The sequence below is a fragment of the Erpetoichthys calabaricus genome, chromosome 7 (genome assembly GCF_900747795.2).
Source record: "Erpetoichthys calabaricus chromosome 7, fErpCal1.3, whole genome shotgun sequence".
Taxonomy (NCBI): domain Eukaryota; kingdom Metazoa; phylum Chordata; class Cladistia; order Polypteriformes; family Polypteridae; genus Erpetoichthys; species Erpetoichthys calabaricus.
The window spans coordinates 142,258,768-142,281,800 of NC_041400.2; the positions used below are offsets into that span (position 1 = coordinate 142,258,768).

The following is a 23,033-nucleotide window of genomic DNA, read 5'->3' on the forward strand; positions in this document are numbered from 1 at the left end:
TATTATCAGACACCCTAGCAGCCGTGGCCCACTCTTGGTCATGGTACTCTTCTGGAGATCAGAGATCTCTCACATGACTCAGGAGTAGCTCGGCCTCTCTGCTGAATTTAGTTTGCTTACCTTCCTAATTTTTGTCATCTGCTTTATTGACTACCATCGTCACAGCTGATAAACAATATATTTAGCACCCCCCACCCCGAAAACCCCAGTGCTAAGGATACAAAAATACAATATTTGCCATGAACGTATGTTAGGACATAAACGTCTTGTTTTGCTCCACACATGACATTTTAATAGAGCTGACTATTTGATTTATTAACAGGCCATGAAGTGAGAAGCCCCATCACATCTGCAGTCATAACCTTCATTTATAAAATCCCAATCCCAGTAATGCAACAGCTTCAGCCACTCAGTCATGGATGTATCTGACAGTGTAAAGAGAGGAGAGGCTCCTCTGTCCAGTTTCTTGTGTTAATCATAAAACAACACAATGGAAAATGAAAAAAGTTTTGCTGAAACAGTTGCAGCTGATTGACAGTCAAATTGTGTGGAGTATTTGATCATTTGGAAGTCTGAAAAAAGTCTAATCTGTCATCCACTGCAATTCCCAGTTGGTAAGTCATTCCAGTTGACACACACTCCAACCCAAAGTAAAGTAGGGCGCCACCAGCCTTGGCAACATTTACTGGTGTAGACAAATGTTTTATAAATTAATTGCAGGAATTTTTAGAAAATAACTTTAAATTTTGTATTATGCTCTACACACTACCATAAGTCAGTCCCAAGGTATCTTTTGCATTGCAGCCCAGGCACTGTATGTTTAAAATTTGCCTGCTTAATATTGTGGCCACATGGCTTCACCCCAGCTGCTTTAACTTCCCTGTCATACTCTAATATCATCTCTAAACCTGAGTGAATGGCAGCTGCTGTACAGGCTGCGGTTGGTCTATTCTGTTGAACTTATTGCTGTAACTAGCAGTGACCTTTATACGGATCAACAAGTAGGTTCAGAAATGATGGATGGACCACCTTTCCTTTAACGCCTCCGGTAAGAAAGAAACCCACTGAGTCTTCTCTTCAACACATTAATGTTCAATCAACATCTGCCAAGATTTTATGTAATTTCACAAACATCATTAGGTTATATAGGCACGTCTTTGTATTTACGGATTCAGATGTTCACAGAAGGCAGTTGATGTCACTTCCTCAACCCCCAAACCCTCCACCCAGCTACCCAATAACAAAAAGAGAAGCTTGAGTTGAATTGGAAACCGAGCCACAGCATTATGTAATGCCAAATGTCTTGTGGACCTTTATGAATTATGAAAACTTAAAACGTGTTTTAAGGTTCTCCTTGAAATTTATTAACACACAACACAGCATTGTTGAATAAATGAAAAAAGTCAACATCCTATCGTGGAGTACAAATACGCCACCCCCACAACCAGAAATCCTCATCTCGACTGCTCCTCCTCCTTCTCCTCCTCCTCCAGCAATAGGCTCTTCACTTTGTGGCGTACATCACTGTTTGTTTTGTAGATGTTGTCAGACATGCGCAGCTGGGTGTAGGGCGTCATCTTGCTGATTGCGGTAAGCGATGTCCCTCAAGGATGAGAGGGGGCACTGCCACTAATGCTCCAGGAAGACTCACCCCAGTCATTATGAGTGTTAATTTACATTTTTAAAACTTTGTTATTTAAAAATGTATAGAAGTATGTAAACATACAAACTTATTAAAAGTTTTTTTTTTTTTTTAAATGTATTAATTATGGGCCTAAATCTTAATAACATTAAAGATCTTGTTTCTCTCTTTAATGCACCAGTTGGATTTGATTCTCTGTAACACCTCTAAAATTGCATATTTATGCAAGAACATAATATACGTAGATTCAAATTTTTGTAGTTGGTACTGAAACAAGACCCCCACAAACACAGAGATCTTAGTGTACTTTTGATTTAATGTAACATTTTCAAGCTTACTTAATCCAGTTCAGGCTCAAAGGTGGTCAGATCATGGAATGCAAGCCAGGAAACCGTCCTGAGCAGGATGCCAGCCTATGACCAGGCCCACACTCGCAGAATGAAACTGCACAAGAAAGCATTTTAAAACAAAGAAAAGGAAACGGGAGAACGACGATCATTTTCTTTAAAAACTGAAAATGGTCAGAGAGCACCCAGGTAGTGTCCGTAAACAGACCTTTATTACTGAACAGAATAAAATCCTCAATCACAATCGTTACTGAAGAGGTTACAAAAGCGCTGAATCAGTTAATGGAGCAAATCTCCTTGTTGGCGTGAGCCGTACAAGTCAAAGAGCAGGAGCTGGTGTCCCACCACAGCACTGCAGTGTTTTCACAAGATGCATAAATGCAAACATGCCACAAGTCTTTAGTATGAAACCACAAGTTTGAAAAGGATGCTGCAGGCCTCAAATCAGAGTATGGTATTCTGTTAAGCAGCATGGTAACATGTTTAAAGGTAACTGTGAAACAGTCAAAAACATAAGATATGATCAAAGAAGCACTTCTGTCGCAAAGTCATACAGCTGTAAAACAAAAATGCAGTTTCACAAAAGAAAACTGATGAACTGGGCTGAACAGTAGCTTAAAAAGAGAAGAAGTCTAACCTGCGCTTCACACGGAGCCCTTCTCTTTAGAACATTACAAAGCCGTTTACGCAACTTGCTCACCCAAGGGACAAGCCTTTATCTGTTCATCTGTGACCTACGGCAACACTGCAAAATAAAATATACAAATAAAGCTTTTCTATAGAAGTTTTTCTAACATCAAATTAGTATGTACTGTTAAAACTACAAGTACATCATGTTTTAACATCCAACAGTCTACCAACAGAGCATTGCTGCCTGTTATCACAAAGGCTGCTGGAAACACAGAGTAACTGTTACAGTAACGCCGTTACTTGTACGCTCAAATGAACCTAATGAAGCTCACGAGATTAAACAGCTACAGAAGGGCCCAGACGCCTGCCAGGTGCTTCTTCTCCCACAGATTTGGACGTAATCGGCTAGAAACAGGAGGTGGTGTGGACATGAGAAACAAACAGGAACAATACACTGGTATTTTCAATGATTTACTTGGTACATTACTATTGACTCATTCCGCTTCTACTCCAGAAAGTGCTTCCCATCTCCACCTTCTGCCTTACCTTAGTAATACAAAGCACCAGTTTTAACAGTTCAATCACATTATGGGGACAACAATGACGTAAAGTTCACCCCTGTGCAGAGGCTCTGCAGCAGATTTACGCCACATCCAATACTCCGGCAGCCACCAGCTGTCGGGACAGCCAGTCCAAGCCTTCATGAAGTCCCATCCCACTGCGAGCATCACAGCCTTGAATGTGCCAGCTACGACCACAGCACAGCTTGTGCAAGCTCAGCAGTTCTGTCATTTCTTCAACGGACAGCACGCCGGCCACATCCTATTTGTACAAAAAAAACTTTTTAAGATATGTGACTCTTAAAGATGCACACTCTTACCTTAAAAATTAACATTAAAAGCATGCTAAATTATTTGTTTTAAAATGAAATACACTTTTGATCTATACATTGTCTCAATTAAGCCCATGATAGAAGGAAACGTAATCTGTAGACCGACTGTATTACAGAAACGTGGCTGCCGATTGCTCTTTCTTGCTAGACACCAGAAATGCTAACGCACTGTGAGCACATCATCAAGTTCAACGTGGATTTCCAAGTCAGTACCAAGTCATGGACCTACATAACACACGTTTACAATCACTAGCACATGGGACACGGTGACATCTTTCCAGGTGTTTGTGGTCCACTAGAATTTGGTTATGGCCACGTCCAGTTAATCTGAGGCACCACTGCACCATCACCCAGATAATTTAGAAAAGTGATTGAAGGTGCATCCCAAATAATGACTGGCTCACTTGGCTGCACCTGGAATGAAAGTTCTTCTAGCCTGGGCAAATACCCCATCATTCCTTGCACCATTCATGTAGTCCAGCACTAAGCTGATTTTGTGGGGGCCTAGGACAACGTAATACAGGAGTCATTCTCATTGCTTTCCAGGTCTATAGGGTCATTTCTGCCACATGTACAGAGGACATGGAAATTCTTACTTGCACATGCTAATCAACATGCAACACGTCCCTACTCTCCGGTGCCACGATCAGCTAGGATTAGAGCCTTACCTTGAAACTTCTGTCTTCCTTGTCTGATCACAAATACCTTCTGGTTTTGACACTCAGATGCAAATATTCTTAAGGATTAATATGATACACACTATTAACATATTAGCTAAGTTGTTTATTGCATAGTTATAGCCTTGTGCTTTGCAGTCTACATCTACTGTAGCATTAACAAGCTTTAATATTTTTATTAACTACCGAATGATGCCATATCAAGTTAAAAATTGTTGCGTAACCAAACCACTCCATAACCTCAAAAAGATCTTAAATGCCATTGAGCTTAATCTTGAATTACCTCTACAGGGGTGTTTGAAAAGTTTTAAAAGTTAGGCATCCATGTAATATAAAGTCAAAACTTACCTGTTTATTGGCAAAAATCAGCAGAAGAGCATCTCGAAGTTCTTTTTCTGTCAGCAACTTTGCCAGTTCATTGTGGGCCTCCATCAGTCGATCTCTGTGACTGCTGTCAATAACGAACACCACAGCTATGGACATAAGAGATCTTACTGGTTAACCAGGACTACTTCTCTACTACTGGGACTAATATAGACTCGACATTAATGAATTCACACAAACACAGCTTCACAGGACAAGAATGTAACCAGTCAGGCATAACAAACATATTAATTATTTACTAAGCTTCCTGCATGTGCTCTTTGTTCAACTGGTGCACAAAATTTGCTCAAGAGTACGTCATCTTGTATTAAGAGAAGAAACATGAGGAAGAGTGTGCCTTTACTATCACTTGTTTTTACCCATACACTATGAATTTTACTTTTGTTAAGTAATTACCTAATTAATTTGCTTCTCTAATTAGTGTAATGTAAAGCAGTGAGATATTCCTCTAAAAAGGAAATGCCAAACAGAAATCGCAGTGAAATAGTTCCAAACTGTCCTGGCATATTTCACCAGAGATGCTCAAAACAAACATCAACGACAGAGGTATGGGTCACAACATTAAGCAGTGCACTTTGTAGACAGTTCTTATAAAAAGTAGTTTAGTTCACTTGGCAGAGATTTGGTTTTCACTTTGACACCTATGAATCTTTTTCTGTTTATCAGCACCAAAAAAGCCAGATTAAACCCACTGTTCTTCAGTGTTAATTAACAATAAGACTTCGATATCTCTGTGATGGCCAGTGTGATTTTCTATGCGGTGGTGTGCTGGGCCAGTAGCTTCACTTTAAAAGAAGCCCACCAAATCAACAAGATAACTGAATGGGGAGGCTCAGTTATGGGATCAAAGTTAGACCCCCCAGGAGGTTATAGCAAAGGGGAGAATTTAAACAAAACTGAGTGCCATTATGAACAATGCTGCACATCCTCTCTGTGACACACGGACACTGAGGACTTTCAGCCAACGAATCATTCAGCAGAAGGGTGTGAAGAAACACCACCGGGGGTCCTTTAAATCAACAGCAATACGGCTGCATAATGCCTCACTGGGATTGGGACTGCCAAGTCAGAACTTTTTTCTTTTTAAATTATCTTCCTTTTTAGTCATTCTGGTGTGTGTGTGTGTGTGTGTGTGTTCATCTATTTATGTATTTATTTATTTTGAACGCTTTAGAAAAACATCAAACTTCCCCTGGCAACAAATAAAGTACAATCTATCTAATGTGAAAACTTCCACGGGGGGTGAATACTTTTTATAGGCACTGTACGCATAACCCCAGTCTTTTAAGTCATGTACAGAAATAGTAAAGTACAAGGAGGGGGGAATCTTTATATAAATACACTACTGTGGCTGTCCGTTTGTCCAGGATTTTAAATCACCTGTAGCTTGCAAACCATCTGATCCATTGACCTGAAATTTGGTACACAAATACTACGTGATGTCTACTATCCGCTTTCAGGGTGATGATTGACCTCCAAGGTTATTCCTCTTTTTATATTTTTTATTTTATTGTAGAATCAACTCTCGGCAGCAGCCAGCAGGGCGGCCATGTGGCTCATGCGTATGGTCGTCATTCTCATCCCTACCACCTTTGCTGTCACGTCCGTTACCTCTTCATATCGTAAATCATTCCTAAGGCAGATTGAAGACTTAAGTGCCAGCTTAAGTGAAAAATTAAAGAAAACATACTAAGTAATTGGAACACAAACACTCAATCAGTTTTAATGCGAAAAGATGCCGACAAAAGAAGATAAAAAGCAGGCCGCTGGGTTGGAGAAAAGAAGAGCTACTCAGGAAGCAGCAAGAGCATCAACCTCTGGGCAAACAAATGCTAAATGTACAGAGAAAGAGGATGAAAACTAGGAATACTCAAGTTAAGTGCATTCACTGTACGTTATCGTGCAGTACGCCGTTACTGGTATAAAATAAATCATGAAAAGACTGAAATGAGGCGGCATGGTGGCACAGTGGTAGCGCTGCTGCCTCACAGTAAGGAGACCTGGGTTTGCTTCCCGGGTCCTCTCTGCGTGGAGTTTGCATGTTCTCCCCGTGTCTGCGTGGGTTTCCTTCCACAGTCCAAAGACATGCAGGTTAGGTGCATTGGCGATTCTAAATTGTCCCTAGTGTGTGCTTGGTGTGGGTGTGGGTGTGCGTGTGCCCTGCGGTGGGCTGGCACCCTGCCCGGGGTTTGTTCCTACCTTGCGCCCTGTGTTGGCTGGGATTGGCTCCAGCAGACCCCCGTGACCCTGTGTTAGGATACAGCAGGTTGGAAAATGGATGGATGGATAGATGGAAGACTGAAATGATACTGTACAGGTTGTGTCAGAGGAAGTCCATATGGTGCATTGAAAATGCCTGCCATGTTATACAAGCACAAGGCAGGCAGAACTGGACCTCTAAGGGCAGAGGAAAGGGCAAAAGAGGAGATGTGTGCCTAAGAACAAAGATTACCAGTTGACTGCTTAAAGAAGTTGGAGCCTCAGTGAGCGTCTCTTGTCTGAACAGTTGTCCTTAAATATTTGCTCAGGATCAAGACATGACAGGCAGTAGTGGGGATTAGTGAAGGAGATGATTGGTTATAGTAGTTCTTAACAAACGTGACTTTTATTATGGGATGTATTGCATTAAAACACACTTAACAATTGTGGGGATACACACAACCTTTCATATGCTTTCTATAGTCACTTTTCCCGGACATGACTGCGAGTAACTGACTGAACCAGCCCTGTAAGCGGAGACCAAAAGGCTAAAATATTATTAAGAAATAAACAAACTGTACTACTGAGCAGTAAATAAGGGGGTTCTTTGTAGAGAAAAGTCAAAGAATACACATAACATGTATCTAATTAAATGCTCACTTGTACCATAAGGCAAACACATTTTCATCCATCATGCCTTCTCCAAACATTTTTTAGTCTTTTCTCAGCATTTCTGTTAGAAGTATGTATGTATTTGCTAGCTTTATACCTTTCTGGTTAAACTCATTCCCAGTGCATCAGTTTTTCCACAGTATTTACTTTACATATTTTTGTGTGTTTCTGCTGGCAAATGTACATGTTTAGTGTTTGCACCTGCTTGCACATCTGCACTTCTAACTTTAGTTAGCATAGTCTGACTAATGTGTGTGTTTTCCCCCATCAGTTTTTTTTAAAGACAAGTTCACTTTAGTTCAGTTGCTTCCTCTCACCTTGTGTATTAAGGTAATAATGTTTCCAAAGTGGTCTTAACTTATGTTTTCCTCCAACATCCCAAATGGTAAACTTGAGGTTTTTATACTCCACAGTTTCCACATTAAAACCTGAGGACAAAAAAAAAAAAAAAAAACAAAACACATTATTCACTTGTAAACTGCAATTACTTAAATTAAGCTGTTATTTTACTACAAATTTGTTCTGTACAATACATAATGTAAAATTTTTGTCAACATAATTTGCACCTTTGTATTTTGGGTATATCACTTACAATAGCTAGTAAGTAACCACCATTTGATTATTAAAATATTTTAATAGGATGTCCAAAGCTTACACAAAAAACACTTGTCTGCTCAAATTGCATGCACTTTAGTCACAGAATAAATTGAGAAAAGAAAAAGACCCAGACAGTATTAAACGCACCCTCCCTAATACTTGGTTTCACAACTCGACAATGACGACAGCCTCCAAACATGTCTTGTAGCCTTCTGTAAAGCCCCCACCACACTACCAGACTTTTCAAGACTTCAGTTGTAGCCTTCATTTGATAATCTTAGTGAGCTGTCAGCAGTCGCAGTGCACTCCCAGTCCTGTAGTCTGACATCTTAAATGATTGAGTCGGTCCAGTCTGTGACTCGACTCTCCCCGGCAAAATCAAACGGCTTACATTTTATCTTAAAGGAGAAGTTCAGTATAGTCAAAGGTATTTCTTCACAAACATGACATACAGTATATGCAAATTATAAATTAAAAAAACACTTTCAAATGGCTTGAAAAATGGATGTAATGGAAACTTTTTATGCTTTTTCTCCATGACCCATACTCTCCATTGTAAAGTGCAACTGCAGGCGAGATAGTTTTTATTATCTTATTGAAAGTGACTAACTTTAGAGTATCATTTTGCATGGCAAATGCATATATGCCATGTTTGTCAAGAAATAACTTTGACGTGAAAAATACCAAAAAATTACCCTTTAAGTCATAGGGGTGGGATTGTTTCAGGCAAGCGCGGACAACTAATAAGCAGGGGCCTCATGTATAACGTCGTGCGTAGAACTCACACTATAACATGGCGTAAGCACAAAAGCGGGAATGTGCGTACGCACAGAAAAATCCAGATGCAGGAATCTGTGCGTACGCAAACTTTCACGTTCTTCCACTACATAAATCCCGATCAGCGTGAAAAGTAACGCACGTGCACATGCCTTCTGTCCCGCCCCAACTCCTCCCAGAATTACGCCTCTTTGAATATGCAAATCAATATAAATTGCCATCTTTGAAAAGACAATGGGAAAAGCACGGGGGAAAATATAAGAATTTCAGCGAATACCAAGTGGAGGCAAAGGAAAAACTTACTATTTGTTGGTTTAAACAGTGGTATAAACAACAAAAGAAAGTTGATCGAGTGACATAGTGTTAGAGAAACTCGAAAGCTCAAGTTCACAAAGTCGCACAGTGCCCGAAATAAAAAAAAAGTTGTCACATATCAAAGTCGGCGTGAAAAGGCGACTCGTAGTGGACCGTCTGAGTGTCATATGAAAGCTTATTAGGGTACAGAGAAAAGAAAAATAGGCACACAGTGGGGAAAAAAGCACGAAATGTTAATTTTAATCTCGAAATTTCCACTTTAATCACGTAGTTTATTTTGTCATTAAAGTAGAACATCGTCAATAACAAATAAGGAATGAAAACTGACCTTTTTTAAAGCATTAAAGCCATCATTTATTGGTTAATTATTGGGTACTTGATGTTATGCAAGTACTCACAATTTATTGCTGATGACTTTATTTTTATTGTAGTGAGAATCTAGTTCCTCTAATCAAAATGATTTGAATAGTTTAAAAGTATTCCAATAATTATGTTGTAGCCACTATTCAGTTTTTCTACTATTTCCATACATTTCCTTTTTTCATTGTTACTGTTTAATCATGTGCTGCTATTTATCAAACCGATAAGTGCATATACACCAAGGATGTTTCATTGGCCAGTTTTTTTCCCCCCAAGAGATATTGCACGTGATATGCCTAAAATGCAAAAGTGTCAGTAATGTTGACCACAAGTGTATACAAGCGCTTTAAATAATATGGGGAAAAGACAACAAAGTAATATATGGCATGTGCTATCTAATACAATATTAGTTTAGGTGTGTATATATGATAGTCATGTCAGCACTGGATCACTTATCCATGGTCTCCTATTTCATACCTTCAATAAAGTCACATTACGTTAAAGGCAAATCAGACAAAAATGTTTTATTTTTCACTGCTAATAAGACAGGCCTTACTGCTGCTATCTCAGTTACAAACAGCCTTATTGTGCAAAACTGAAAAGGTTACTAACTACAGATTATGTCATTAAAATTGTGATGTATGACTTAATTCACAAAACTGAGTTTTCAATTAGAGTGCAATGGAATGTGTGCTTTACAACTCATTTCCTGGAACAGACCACTCAGAGGTTTGTGCAACATGCAAGCCTGCTTGTTCAGCATTCTGACAGGTTGTAACTCAAAGAAGAAAACCTGCTTGCTTCACAGATGCACATTATCAGAAAAATATTAACATACATGTATATCTGGAGCTATCACCCAGGTAACAAAATATTACCCAGTATTCCAGATAAGTCCTGATCAGTGACCACATGCTCAACTCAGCTAAATATTCCAGTGATGGTAATTTCTCAAGTGGACTACTACCGTACTTATACATTAGAATCTCAGATTGTAATACATTGCATATTGTAAAATTACTGCAGATGGTCTCACTTCTTACTTTGAACTAATTCAAAAGCACTGTACCAGTCTCTCCACCAGCTTCCTGTTTCCACACACATCAAATTCAAAACCTTGGTAACAGTTTATGCAGCTGCCCAGAAATCCCTTTTGTATGTCCAGACCTCTTTTGAACCATTTACTCCCTCTGGGTCCTAAGGTCTGCCTCCTCAGGGCACACAATGCCAGCACTGACGGACAGCCAGGCTGTTTGTATCTTTACACTCAACAGCCAATCAAGATGTGCAAAGAATAAAGTATATTTTAAATACTTTAAATATGAAGGAAATCTTAATACTGTACTGTAAAAGTTCTATTAGTAAACGTGTTTGACTCGAAAGTACACATACGCAAACCATAATAATCTGAAACGGTCATTATAAGACATAATTTTATTAGGCATACTTAAAACAATTAAGAATCAAAATAATATATGTAACAAACAGAAAATTTAAAATGCTGGCATATACATTATTTACAACTGTAAGCTGGAAAAAAAATATCTGATTGCGCGTTTTTAAAGACTATACTTACCTATAGTTGGTATTGGCTGCATAAATTCATCTTGCTTAAGTTTAAAAAGTATAGTAGTTTTCCCTGCTCCATCAAGCCCCAGTGTTACTACACGAATTTCCATCTTTGGACCAATGTGTACCCGGTTATCCTGTTGGAGGTGAGAATATCAAGTGAAAAAAGTGCTTCTCCTGCTGCCCGACCACCCAACAGTTTCATATGTTCTTAACTGGAGTACTCAACATAGCATAGTGTGCCATACACATATCTAACACAAATATCACACTGGGAGAAGGCGTTCTTCATACCTTTGTGAAAGTGACAGGAATGCTTGCATCAAGCTGGATGTGATCTGCTAACTCAGTGAATTGCTGCTGTTGCTTCTGGAGGGTTTCCAGTAGGCGTGTAATCTCCTGCTTTGCAAGAACAACCCTACAGTCATCCTAACAGAAAAAAAAAACAGTAACAATCTTTCATTTCACGCAAAATGTAATTACAGTTAAAGCATAGATTGTGACGTGGATTCTGCCTTGATACTCTGTAATGAAACACTTTTACAAAATGCTTCTCTAACTCTTAAAATTTTGACAAAGGAAGAATCATGTTCTTTTACACAATACTCCAGCAGTGATCCCGGCAGAAAGTACTCAGATTCACTGATGGCTCTAATTACTCTTACTAAGGGACGGTACTGGACTGTGTGTCATGGAAGCCTCTGGATTTCTTTAACCATTTAGAGACTGACAAGCTACAATGACTTACACTGGAGGTCATCAAAAATCTTTCAATCAGTACAACAGATAGAGTCATATGAAAAAGTTTGGGAACCCCTCTCAGCCTGCATAATAATTTACTCTACTTTCAACAAAAAAGGCAACAGTGGTATGTCTTTCATTTCCTAGGAACATCTGAGTACTGGAGTGTTTTCCGAACAAAAATTTTTTATTTTATCAGTATTTAGTTGTATGAAATTAAATCAAATGTGAAAAACTGGCTGTGCAAAAATTTGGGTCCCCTTGTAATTTTGCTGATTTGAATGCATGTAACTGCTCGATACTGATTACTTGCAACACCAAATTGGTTGGATTAGCTTGTTAAGCCTTGAACTTCATAGACAGGTGTGTCCAATCATGAGAAAAGGTATTTAAGGTGGTAAATTGCAAGTTGTGCTTCCCTTTTACTCTCCTCTAATTCTTTGCATTTATATAGCGCTTTTCTCACTACTCAAAGTGCTCAGCAATTGCATGTTAATTGCTCAAGGGCCCAACAGAGCAGAGTCCCTATTGGCATTTACGGGATTCGAACCGGCAACCTTCCAATTGCCAGTGCAGATCCCTAGCCTCAGAGCCACCACTCTGAAGAGTGACAACATGGGATCCTCAAAGCAACTCTCAAAAGATCTGAAAACAAAGATTGTTCAGTATCATGGTTTAGGGGAAGGCTACAAAAAGCTATCTCAGAGGTTTAAACTGTCAGTTTCAACTGTAAGGAATGTAATCAGGAAATGAAAGACCACAGGCACCGTTGCTGTTGAACTCAGTTCTGGCAGGCCAAGAAAAATACAGGTGCGGCATATGTGCAGGATTGTGAGAATGGTTACAGACAACCCACAGATCACCTCCAAAGACCTGCAAGAACATCTTGCTGCAGATGGTGTATCTGTATATCGTTCTACAATTCAGCGCAATTTTCACAAAGAACATTTGTATGGCAGGGTGATGAGAAAGACGCCCTTTCTGCACTCACGCCACAAACAGAGTCGCTTGTTGTATGCAAGTACTCATTTAGACAAGCCAGATTCATTTTGGAACAAAGTGCTTTGGACTGATGAGACAAAAATTGAGTTATTTGGTCAAAACAAAAAGCGCTTTGCATGGCGGAAGAAGAACACCACATTCCTTATAAATGTAAAGAATTATTATTATTATTCCAAGAAAAACACCTGCTACCTACTGTCAAATTTGGTGAAGGTTCCATCATGCTGTGGGGCTATGTGGCTAGTTCAGGGACTGGGGCCCTTGTTAAAGTCGAGGGTTGGATGAATTCAACCCAATATCAACAAATTCTTCAGGATAATGTTCATGCATCAGTCACAAAGTTGAAGTTACACAGGGGTTGGATATTCCACTAAGACAATGACCCAAAACACAGTTCGAAATCTACAAAGGCATTCATGCAGAGGGAGAAGTACAATGTTCTGGAATGGCCGTCACAGTCCCCTGACTTGAATATCATCGAAAATCTATGGGATGATTTGAAGCAGGCTGTCCATGCTCAGCAGCCATCAAATTTAACTGAACTGGAGAGATTTTGTATGGAAGAATGGTCAAAAATACCTCCATCCAGAATCCAGACACTCATCAAAGGCTATAAGAGGTGTCTAGAGGCTATTATATTTGCAAATGGAGGCTCAACTAAGTATTGATGTACAACCCCAATTCCAATGAAGTTGGGACATGGCGTAAAATGTAAATAAAAACAGAATACAATGATTTGCAAATCCTTTTCAACCTATATTCAATTGAATACACTACAAAGACAAGATATCGAATGTTCAAACTGATAAACTTTATTGTTGTTTTGCAAATCTTCACTCATTTTGAATTTGATGCCTGCAACACATTCTAAAAAAGCTGGGATAGGAGCATATTTACCACTGTGTTATATCATCTTTCCTTTTAACAACACTCAATAAGCGTTTGGGAACAGAGGACACCAATTGTTGAAGCTGTGTAGGTGGAATTCTTTCCCATTCTTGCTTGATGTACAACTTCAGTTGCACAACAGTCCGGGGTCTCCGTTGTCGTATTTTGCGCTTCATAATGCGCCACACATTTTCAATGGGAGACAGGTCTGGACTGCAGACAGGCCAGTCTAGTACCCGCACTCTTTTACTACGAGCCACACTGTTGTAACACGGGCAGAATGTGGCTTCACATTGTCCTGCTGAAATAAGCAGGGACGTCCCTGAAAAAGACGTCGCTTGGATGGCAGCATATGTTGCTCCAAAACCTGTATGTACCTTTCAGCATTAATGGTGCCTTCACAGATGTGCAAGTTACCCATGCCATGGGCACTAACACACCCCCATACCATCACAGATGCTGGCTTTTGAACTTTGCGCTGATAACAATCCAGATGGTCTTTTTCCTCTTTGGCCCAGAGGACACGACGTCCATGATTTCCAAAAACAATTTGAAATGTGGACTCGTCAGACCACAGCACACTTTTCCACTTTGCGTCAGTCCATCTCAGATGAGCTCGGGCCCAGAGAAGCCGACGGCGTTTCTGGGTGTTGTTGATATATGGCTTTCGCTTTGCATGGTAGAGTTTTAACTTGCACTTGTAGATGTAGCGACGAACTGTGTTAACTGACAATGGTTTTCTGAAGTATTCCTGAGCCCACGTGGTAATATCCTTTACAGAATGATGTTGGTTTTTAATGCAGTGCCGCCTGAGGGATTGAAGGTCACGGGCATCCAGTGTTGGTATTCGGCCTTGCCGCTTACGTGCGGAGATTTCTCCAGATTCTCTGAATCTTTTGACGATATCATGGACATTAGATGATGAAATCCCTAGATTCTTCACAATTGTACGTTGAGAAACATTCTTAAACTGCTGGACTATTTGCCCACGCAGTTGTTCACAAAGTGGCGAACCTCGCCCCATCCTTGCCTGTGAACGACTGAGCCTTTTGGGGATGCTCCTTTTATACCCAATCATGACAAACACCTGTTTCCAATTAACGTGTTCACCTGTGGAATGTTCAAAACAGGTGTTTTTTGAACATTCCTCAACTTTCCCAGTCTTTTGCTGCCTCTGTCCCAGTTTTTTTGGCACATGTTACAGGCATCAAATTCAAAATAAGTGAAGATTTGCAGAACAACAATAAAGTTTATCAGTTTGAACATTCGATATCTTGTCTTCGTAGTGTATTCAATTGAATATAGGTTGAAAAGGATTTGCAAATCATTGTATTCTGTTTTTATTTACGTTTTACACAACGTCCCAACTTCATTGGAATTGGGGTTGTAATATCTTTGACGGGGTGCCCAAATTTATGCACCTGTCTAATTTTGTTATGATGCATATTGCATATTTTCTGTTACTCCAATAAACTTAATGTCACTGCTGAAATACTACTGTTTCCATAAGGCATGTCATATATTAAAAGGAAGTTGCTACTTTGAAAGCTTAGCCAATGATAAACAAAAATCCAAAGAATTAAGAGGGGTTCCCAAACGTTTTCATATGACTGTAAATATATTCCATATTACAATATGCAAAGATTCAGAAATCAAACTCTAAACAGGGCTGAGCTATCTTTCACAAAATTGCACACGGTGCTTGATGAATACAAGTAGTTTTGACAATTAACATGCTGCCTGAGGGCACTATGCAAATGTTGTTCAGGTGTGGAAAGTTCAGCCTCAAGTTTGGCCCACCTTTTCCTGCTTCAATCCTGTCATGATATGACAAATTTGAGACATCTAACAGACAAGCTTCAATACATTTGGATGGTACAAATCACCTGTTTTTCTTCTTTACTTGCAGTCACATTGTATGCACTGTACATCTATGACAGAGTCACTGTTGTGTGGTGCAACATCAGCCTAAGGACACAGTAAAAGGCTATCAAGGTGAACAATATCAGAGTCTGTAAGACAAGGGAAGCCTAGCTGATCAAGAAAAATGTCAGTGTTATCAGGATATGTAATACTTGACAATTTAGTTTGAATTTCAAGAGATTCAAAGCAACATTTTTCATGAACATAATGCCTGCACTCATTACGATTATGTATATAGTAAGGTTTAATTTCTACACAGTCATAGTACAAGTGTAGTAGCTTGCTTTTAACCTTCTTGTCATTAACCAGGAGTGTGATTTGAGTCTGGAATTCTATACAATTATAATTAAACCCGAGTCAGACTTGGGGTAATGTGCAATGATACACTTTATAGTGTTAAGTCTGAATAAATCTCAGGACAGAACTCTGCTATTATCTACAGGATGAAATAACATCATACTACAAAAAAAAATAAAGTGCACAAAAAATATGCATCTAGTATCCTGATTGCAATATGGAGCTGTGCATTGGTGACCATCTAAAAACCCATCACGCACATGACGCATGATACACAGTACAGCAGTGGTCACTAGGCATATGTTTTCTACTATACTATAACATTTTGGCATTTACAGATTTCTGTCACATAACATTTTTTCTTGTTGAAAAATTATAAAATTTTGACTCATTTTTCCTGGGATAAACATAACACTAAGGTGGTTAATTATAGTGCCAGATGAGGAAAAAAAAACACAAACAGAGACAAAATACATTCTAGCCTCTTGTGTATTCTCAAAAGCTGTGCAGATGATTGTTTATTTTCCAAAAATGTAATGTGGAGCTTTTACTTTAGTGCACAGAAGAATTATACTTTACATTAAAAGGTCCAACAGAGTGAAGAATATAAGCGATGGTTTATTAAAGGGAATCTAATGGTAGGGAGGAGTAATATAATTTACATAAATGTAATAAGGATTTATTATCTATTATCTATTAATAAAGGAAATTCTTTAGCCAAAGTGTAAATAATATAAATGACAAAAAAACTACATGCTGAATCATAGCTCTTACTTTGTGAAATGCAATGGCATGTTAGAAAAATGTTGAGACAGCAGAATTGGTGCTGCAATCAATATGCTGGTCAAGAACGAACCTCTCTAGAGTACATACCTAGGCAGACTAATAATCAAATAAAGACAGAAATAGTTTTTCCAGTTAAGGCAGAAATGCAGTTTTGTCCTTGGTAGAAGCAAATGCAGAGACTAACATGCCTTTATTTTCTGTAGTTCCTATTTTAGAAGGTGGGATATGGTAGTTTTTTAAAAGAATCATAGGAACGGCATACAAGCATCTATAGCATGTCAAATTACCAACTGCACTGTCATATGCGGATGAACATCAAGTTAAATTAAAATAAAATCTTTTTTGTCTTAAGTTAATGAAAAACACAATTCAGATTTGAATAGCACCATTCATTTTCAAAGTCACTTATCCAATTCTGCATTACACAGAGCCAGTGCCTGTCAACACCACTCAGAGAAAGCAGGGGCAACAGTGCAGAACATTCTCATTCATACAACCACATCCACTCAATCAGGGCAAATACACAACTGTCGATTAACCTGAGCAGCACACATTTAGGATGTGTTAAGAAAAATGATCACTCAGAGAAAAACCCACACTGATACTAGAAGAACAAGTGCACATAGACCATGTCCTGACTAAGGAGATTAACCCAACAGTCAGACAGCACTATTAACTGCTATACCACTGTGCTGTCTTTCTCATAGACATTCAGGCAACTAGCCCTACTCGTGCATTAAAATCGACACACTAAAACCACTGTGTGTGTAGAAATTCTCTATTCTGCTCTCAAAGATGGGATTTATTTTTTATTAAATTAAAAGAAAAAAAAAAACAGTACAGCAACACCACAGTACTAAAGGCATCACAATACTTTTACACTATTTACATAAAAATGTGTCTGTATACCATATACAAACAATAGTTAAAACATTAAATTGCTGCTAACCTGTTGTAGTGTTTTCTCACAATGTAAGCAAGCTGTCGACACTTGAGATAACAGAATCGTCATATCCTCCTGCTGCTGTCTGAGCCATATTAGCTTCTCTCGTACATGTGCATCAACTACACTGAGCGCCATTTCCTCTTGGCGACACAACGTTTCATGTAGGTCTGCAAAATATGCTCGTACACACGACCTGGCACTTTCAGCTGTCCCTGGAACCTGATTCAAAGTACAATACAAAAGGAGTATTAATTGGTGTGACAGATTATGCAGATATTTTATATTTTGAAGAAAAAAGATGAAAATAAAACTACTAAAATAGAATTATTTCCCTAACCAGTGAAGTTAATTTTTTGGCTTAACATTAAAAAGTATTGTATATTTTATAAAATCCTAAATTTGACACAAAACATATATATTTTACTTAAGTGCAGTGAATAAATCAATTACATGTTCTGTATGGGCCATCCCAATGCTGTCTTCTACAATCTGCTCTCCACCTTCAATTTGTTGTACAATGCCAACCAGCTTCCTGGAATATTCAGATATCTCTTCTGTGAATGTTCGAATACAATGAGCCATATCCAAGATTGAGGCTCGGATCTGATTTGCTTCTCCTTCCAAAACAGCATGCTGTAAGGAAGAAAACAAAAAAAAACAACCCTGAAGCAGTTCATGTAATTGCTGTCACCATAATTCTTCAAATTTTCATTACATGATTATTCTAATTTTTTTTTTATCTGATTAAGGAAATAAACTTTAAAACTGGGTTTATACTAATTCTGTAAGCTATATATTGGCATATCCCTAATTGTAATTATTAAGCATTGCTATAATAAGGCTTATTCTGCTTCGTTAAGTGTAAAGGAGGAAGGGCCAGAAGTTGCAAACACAATGTAAATTAATCAACAATAAACTATTTACCAATAATTCAAAGTGTATCCACTAAAAAGTAAATTAAAAGAATTAGCCAAAAGCACTATAACTATAATAAATAACAATAATGTCATTGTTGCAAAAAGTTTCTAAAATATTGTAATTCCGTTTTTGTGTCTTACTACTCCATACAAGCTTCAGATTACTAATTTAAATGTTAAATATTTGTAATCATTACTTAGTGTGTGCTTGAAAATTTAAATCACTACATCAAAGTCAAGGTGGCATGGTGGTGCAGTGGTAAGCACTGTCGCCTCAGGGTTCCAGGGTGCAGAGTTGGATACACGTACCTGGCTAGTATCATCAATCATGAAATTTGCACACTCACTCCCATGTCTGCATGGGATCGAGTGTGAGTGAGTGTGTGTGCTTGAAAAGGCCATGTGTTGGACTGTCACCTTGTCCAAGGTTGGTTCTTGCCTTGCACCTGTTACTACCAGGATTGGCTCCAGTTCTCTGTAACAGTGAATTACATTAAGCAGTTTCCTGAATGTTAATTTAAATCTAACTTATCTATTGGGAATTGTTGTGTATAAATAACAACTAAGGTGAATCACATACCTTATGCCCTTGGTGTTTTCCATATTCTTTGCAAACGCAGCACATGAGTGGCCCGTCCTGACAAGCTTCTTCAAGACAGACAAATTCAATAGCATGTACTTGGTGCTGAGGGCACAATGTCTTCTCATGGGGCTTATCTGCAAGTGGTACTCTCCTGTGTTTTGCCAGGGTTCTTGTTGAGTGGGTTAGTTGAGAGCAATCTGCACACAGATGTGTGGCACAAATTGTGCAATACATGGACGCAATATGGTTCTCATCTTCATCACAGCGAATAATGCACTGTTCAACAAATTACAAAGAAAAACAAAAGACGTTAAGGTGACAACATGTGTAATACAAAGGGTTGTTATTAATAAGGTGTGACTGTCCACTTAACTTGAACAGAAGAATAATTACAGTAATCCCTCGCTATATCACGCTTCGACTTTCGCGGCTTCACTCTTTCACAGATTTTATATGTAAGCATATCTAAATATATATCGCGGATTTTTTGCTGGTTCGCAGATTTCTGCGGACAATGGGTCTTTCAATTTCTGGTACATGCTTCCTCAGTTGGTTTGCCCAGTTGATTTCATACAAGGCACGCTATTGGCAGATGGCCGAGAAGCTACCCAACCAGAGTGTATTACCTATTAAATAAAACTCCTCAAATATATTGTGAGCACGGGGGCTGTTCGCACCCCTAGAGGATACAGCCACTCCTCAAAAAACACTGAGGAGTGTTCACATTGCTCTCTTCCTTGCTGGGCATAAATGTGGCTGTTTTGTCAAGCGATATGCTTCCTGCATGGTGCTTCGCATACTTAAAAGCTCTAACGGCACGTATTGATTTTTAATTGTTTGTTTTTCTCTGTCTCTCTCTCTCACTCTCTCTGACCACTAGACGATACAGACTCTCCTCTAAAAAAATGCTGAAAGGCTACCTTTACATTGCTCCCTTCCTAGCAGCTCCGTTGTCCGGAGGTGCTTCGCATACTTAAAAGCCCAAACAGCCCTATTGATTTCTGATTGTTTGCTTTTTTTCCTCTCTATCTCTCTGACATTATCTGCTCCTGACGCACACTCCTTTGAAGAGGAAGATATGTTTGCATTCTTTTAATTGTTAGACGGAACTGTCATCTCTGTCTTGTCATGGAGCACAGTTTAAACTTTTGAAAAAGAGACAAATGTTTGTTTGCAGTGTTTGAATAAAGTTCCTGTCTCTCTACAACCTCCTGTGTTTCTGTGCAAATCTGTGACCCAAGCATGACACTATAAAAATAACCATATAAACATATGGTTTCTACTGCACGGATTTTCACCTTACGGGGGTCTGGAACGCAACCCCCGCGATAGAGGAGGGATTACTGTAGTTACATTTTACTTAAAATGACTTTACATTAGAGTATAACCAAGTAACGACTACAGTTGAGCAAAACAAAAATAGGTTCTCGTGTGTGTGTGTGTGTGTATGCATCTATGATCAATTTCTATTCTATAAATATTGTTAATGTATGCACTGCATAATCTAAAAACAACAAAATAGTAATATAACTAATTTATATAATTCACACACACACACACACACACACACAACACGGAGGTGGGTCTTCAGCACACTATCAAATTTCAATAACTCACTACAGCAGACAGAGCAAAAGCTCGTACCTCATCAAAATCATCACAGTTACACTATGAATGCCAATACTCTCTGAACTGCAGATGCTTCAAGAACCATTGATTTGATGAAATGATTAATTTGGAATCTTGGAAAACAGTTTACAAAGCATAATAATACACAATCTTACCAAAATTACAAATACATGCACATTTTGACATTTAGTGTAAAAAACTGGCAAATTTATAGTTCTCATCTTAATATCTCACAGCTTTGTAAAATCACACTGCCAAGGAACATCTGTGAACAGTAATTACACACTTGTAAGAGTTTGTTAGCATTGGTGGGGTTTTGTTTTCAAACTCCTATACTGTCAATGGATACTGCAGACAGATTTTCATCAATGCCTGATGCGTTATCGCTCAGTAAATGATCTGTTGATGTAAGATGACCAAAAATAAAGTGTTTCATAGGCAACTGACCCCCCCCCCCCCCCAATAATTAAAACACAATGCATATGTAACACTAGGGAGCAGGGCAATAAAGCAAACAGAAAATATCATTGCATTGAGCATTTTAATATCATGTCAGTCACATGCTGATGTCTGCCCATCATACATTCATCCATCAATCCATTTTCTAAACTCGGATGCTCTAAACCTGAAATGGAACAGAAATCACATGATGTCAACGTGATAGTCTCAGTAAAGTAGGCTCCAATTCATTACACAACTCCCAAGAAGATGGCTCTCTGGTGTCTAAATCACCTTACAAGCCATTCATCAACAAGAAAAGGACACAAATACCATTAATGATATTTAAATAACAGAAAACGTTGTATTTTTAAGTCTGCCTGCATATTTTAAATGAGGCAAAATAAGCACTCATACTTTAAGTAGTAAGAAAATGAAAGCATAGCGCACATCCGAGTGTGACATTGTTAACAATTTGAAAGTTGGGGTATTTTCTGTTATTAATTTGCTTCATATCCCATTTTTGTTTTTTTTTAATTTTGCAACAGGGGTGTGACATGTGATGCAGATTTTCTCAGAACTCCATGTTCTTGGTTGTACAGGCAGGCATAAGCCGCAACCATGTCCATTATCGTTTCACTCGCTTGTACCGACTATTGACGATCTGTTTTGCTAAGTGTATTTTAGCATGTAAAAGAAGAAAAATCCTAAATATAACATATTCAGACTGAAATAGCCTCTCTGAAGCTAAATCTGAAGCAATGAATGAACCTGTAATTGAAGAGCATGACTTGATTAGTTTGGCGACATGAGAGTGAGAGTTGCTTTGGGAAGTACAGATTATGGAATTAGTTGATCCATCTATCCTCTGACCTTGCTTGTCTAGGACAGGTTTCAGCTGGAGCCTATCCTTATAAGCAACAGATGCAGACAGTAACAGCCTCTGAACAGGACTACAACCCACAGGGTAAACACACACACACACACACACATCAGGGGACGATTTAGCATCACTAATTTACCTAACATGTCCTTGGACCGTGGAGGGAAACTGGAGCAAACCCAATGTAGACCCTTGTGCAAACTCCACAATGGGAGCCGCCAGGACGTGACTGCAGACTACTTACTACTTGAGACCTATTTTAGTAATGTGGTGCATTTGTTTGTGGGGTGCAAGCACCTCTGACCACTGGTTAAAACTGCGCCAAATGTCAGTAATACCTCAAGTTCACATTCACTGAATGTTCTGTGTTCTCCCATGGTTTGGTTTGAAAGTAAAGATGAAGCTTTTATATGGTGATTAGATTATGAATATTAAATAAAATCCATTTTTGAAGCCATACATGGTTGCTAGTCGGACGTGACAAGGAGTGGCTAAAACCGTGTGCACAAGCACATAGTTTTAAGTTCATCTGAGGTTTGTAAAGCAAACTGGCATAGAATGAGGGATACATAGCATTTTATAAATCAGATTTCTTTTTCTGTACACCATTTTACCTATTTAGTATAAGTAAATTTTTTTATGGAGCTTAAGCAATGTATTATATAAGAGGCCCCAGATCCTGAATTTCATGTTTAGTGTGAATGTAACAACAAATTTTGGGGTTGGGCATATGAATATTATTCTATTTATCTTACGATATGCAAGTATAAAACTTAATCAACAATATTGTCTGTTCAGAAAAATTCTGCTTGAAATCAATAATACAGCCAATTTAAATACTGTTTTTAAGTATTTTATATCCGTACCACATCAATTATTTCTTGTACAGCCTGTCACACATGTGCATATAGAGGACAGCTGAAGGGCTCTAATGACTGT

General features: G+C 38.6%; 1 protein-coding gene across 2 annotated transcripts in view; it reads right to left on the reverse strand.

Moving 5' to 3' along the window:
• Positions 1-2,182: 2,182 nt before the first annotated feature.
• Positions 2,183-23,033, reverse strand: part of trim23 (tripartite motif containing 23) — a 42,869-nt gene continuing 22,018 nt past the window's right edge. For both annotated transcript variants that reach the window (XM_028805473.2, XM_028805474.2), the window contains exons 5-12: positions 19,142-19,420; positions 18,095-18,277; positions 17,648-17,863; positions 11,356-11,490; positions 11,069-11,198; positions 7,761-7,871; positions 4,537-4,661; positions 2,183-3,441 (exon numbers count right to left, since the gene is read on the reverse strand). In XM_028805473.2, the coding sequence (XP_028661306.1) occupies positions 3,262-3,441; positions 4,537-4,661; positions 7,761-7,871; positions 11,069-11,198; positions 11,356-11,490; positions 17,648-17,863; positions 18,095-18,277; positions 19,142-19,420 (1,359 nt within the window). In that variant the 3' untranslated portion in view covers positions 2,183-3,261. The remainder of the gene's footprint in view (positions 3,442-4,536; positions 4,662-7,760; positions 7,872-11,068; positions 11,199-11,355; positions 11,491-17,647; positions 17,864-18,094; positions 18,278-19,141; positions 19,421-23,033) is intronic.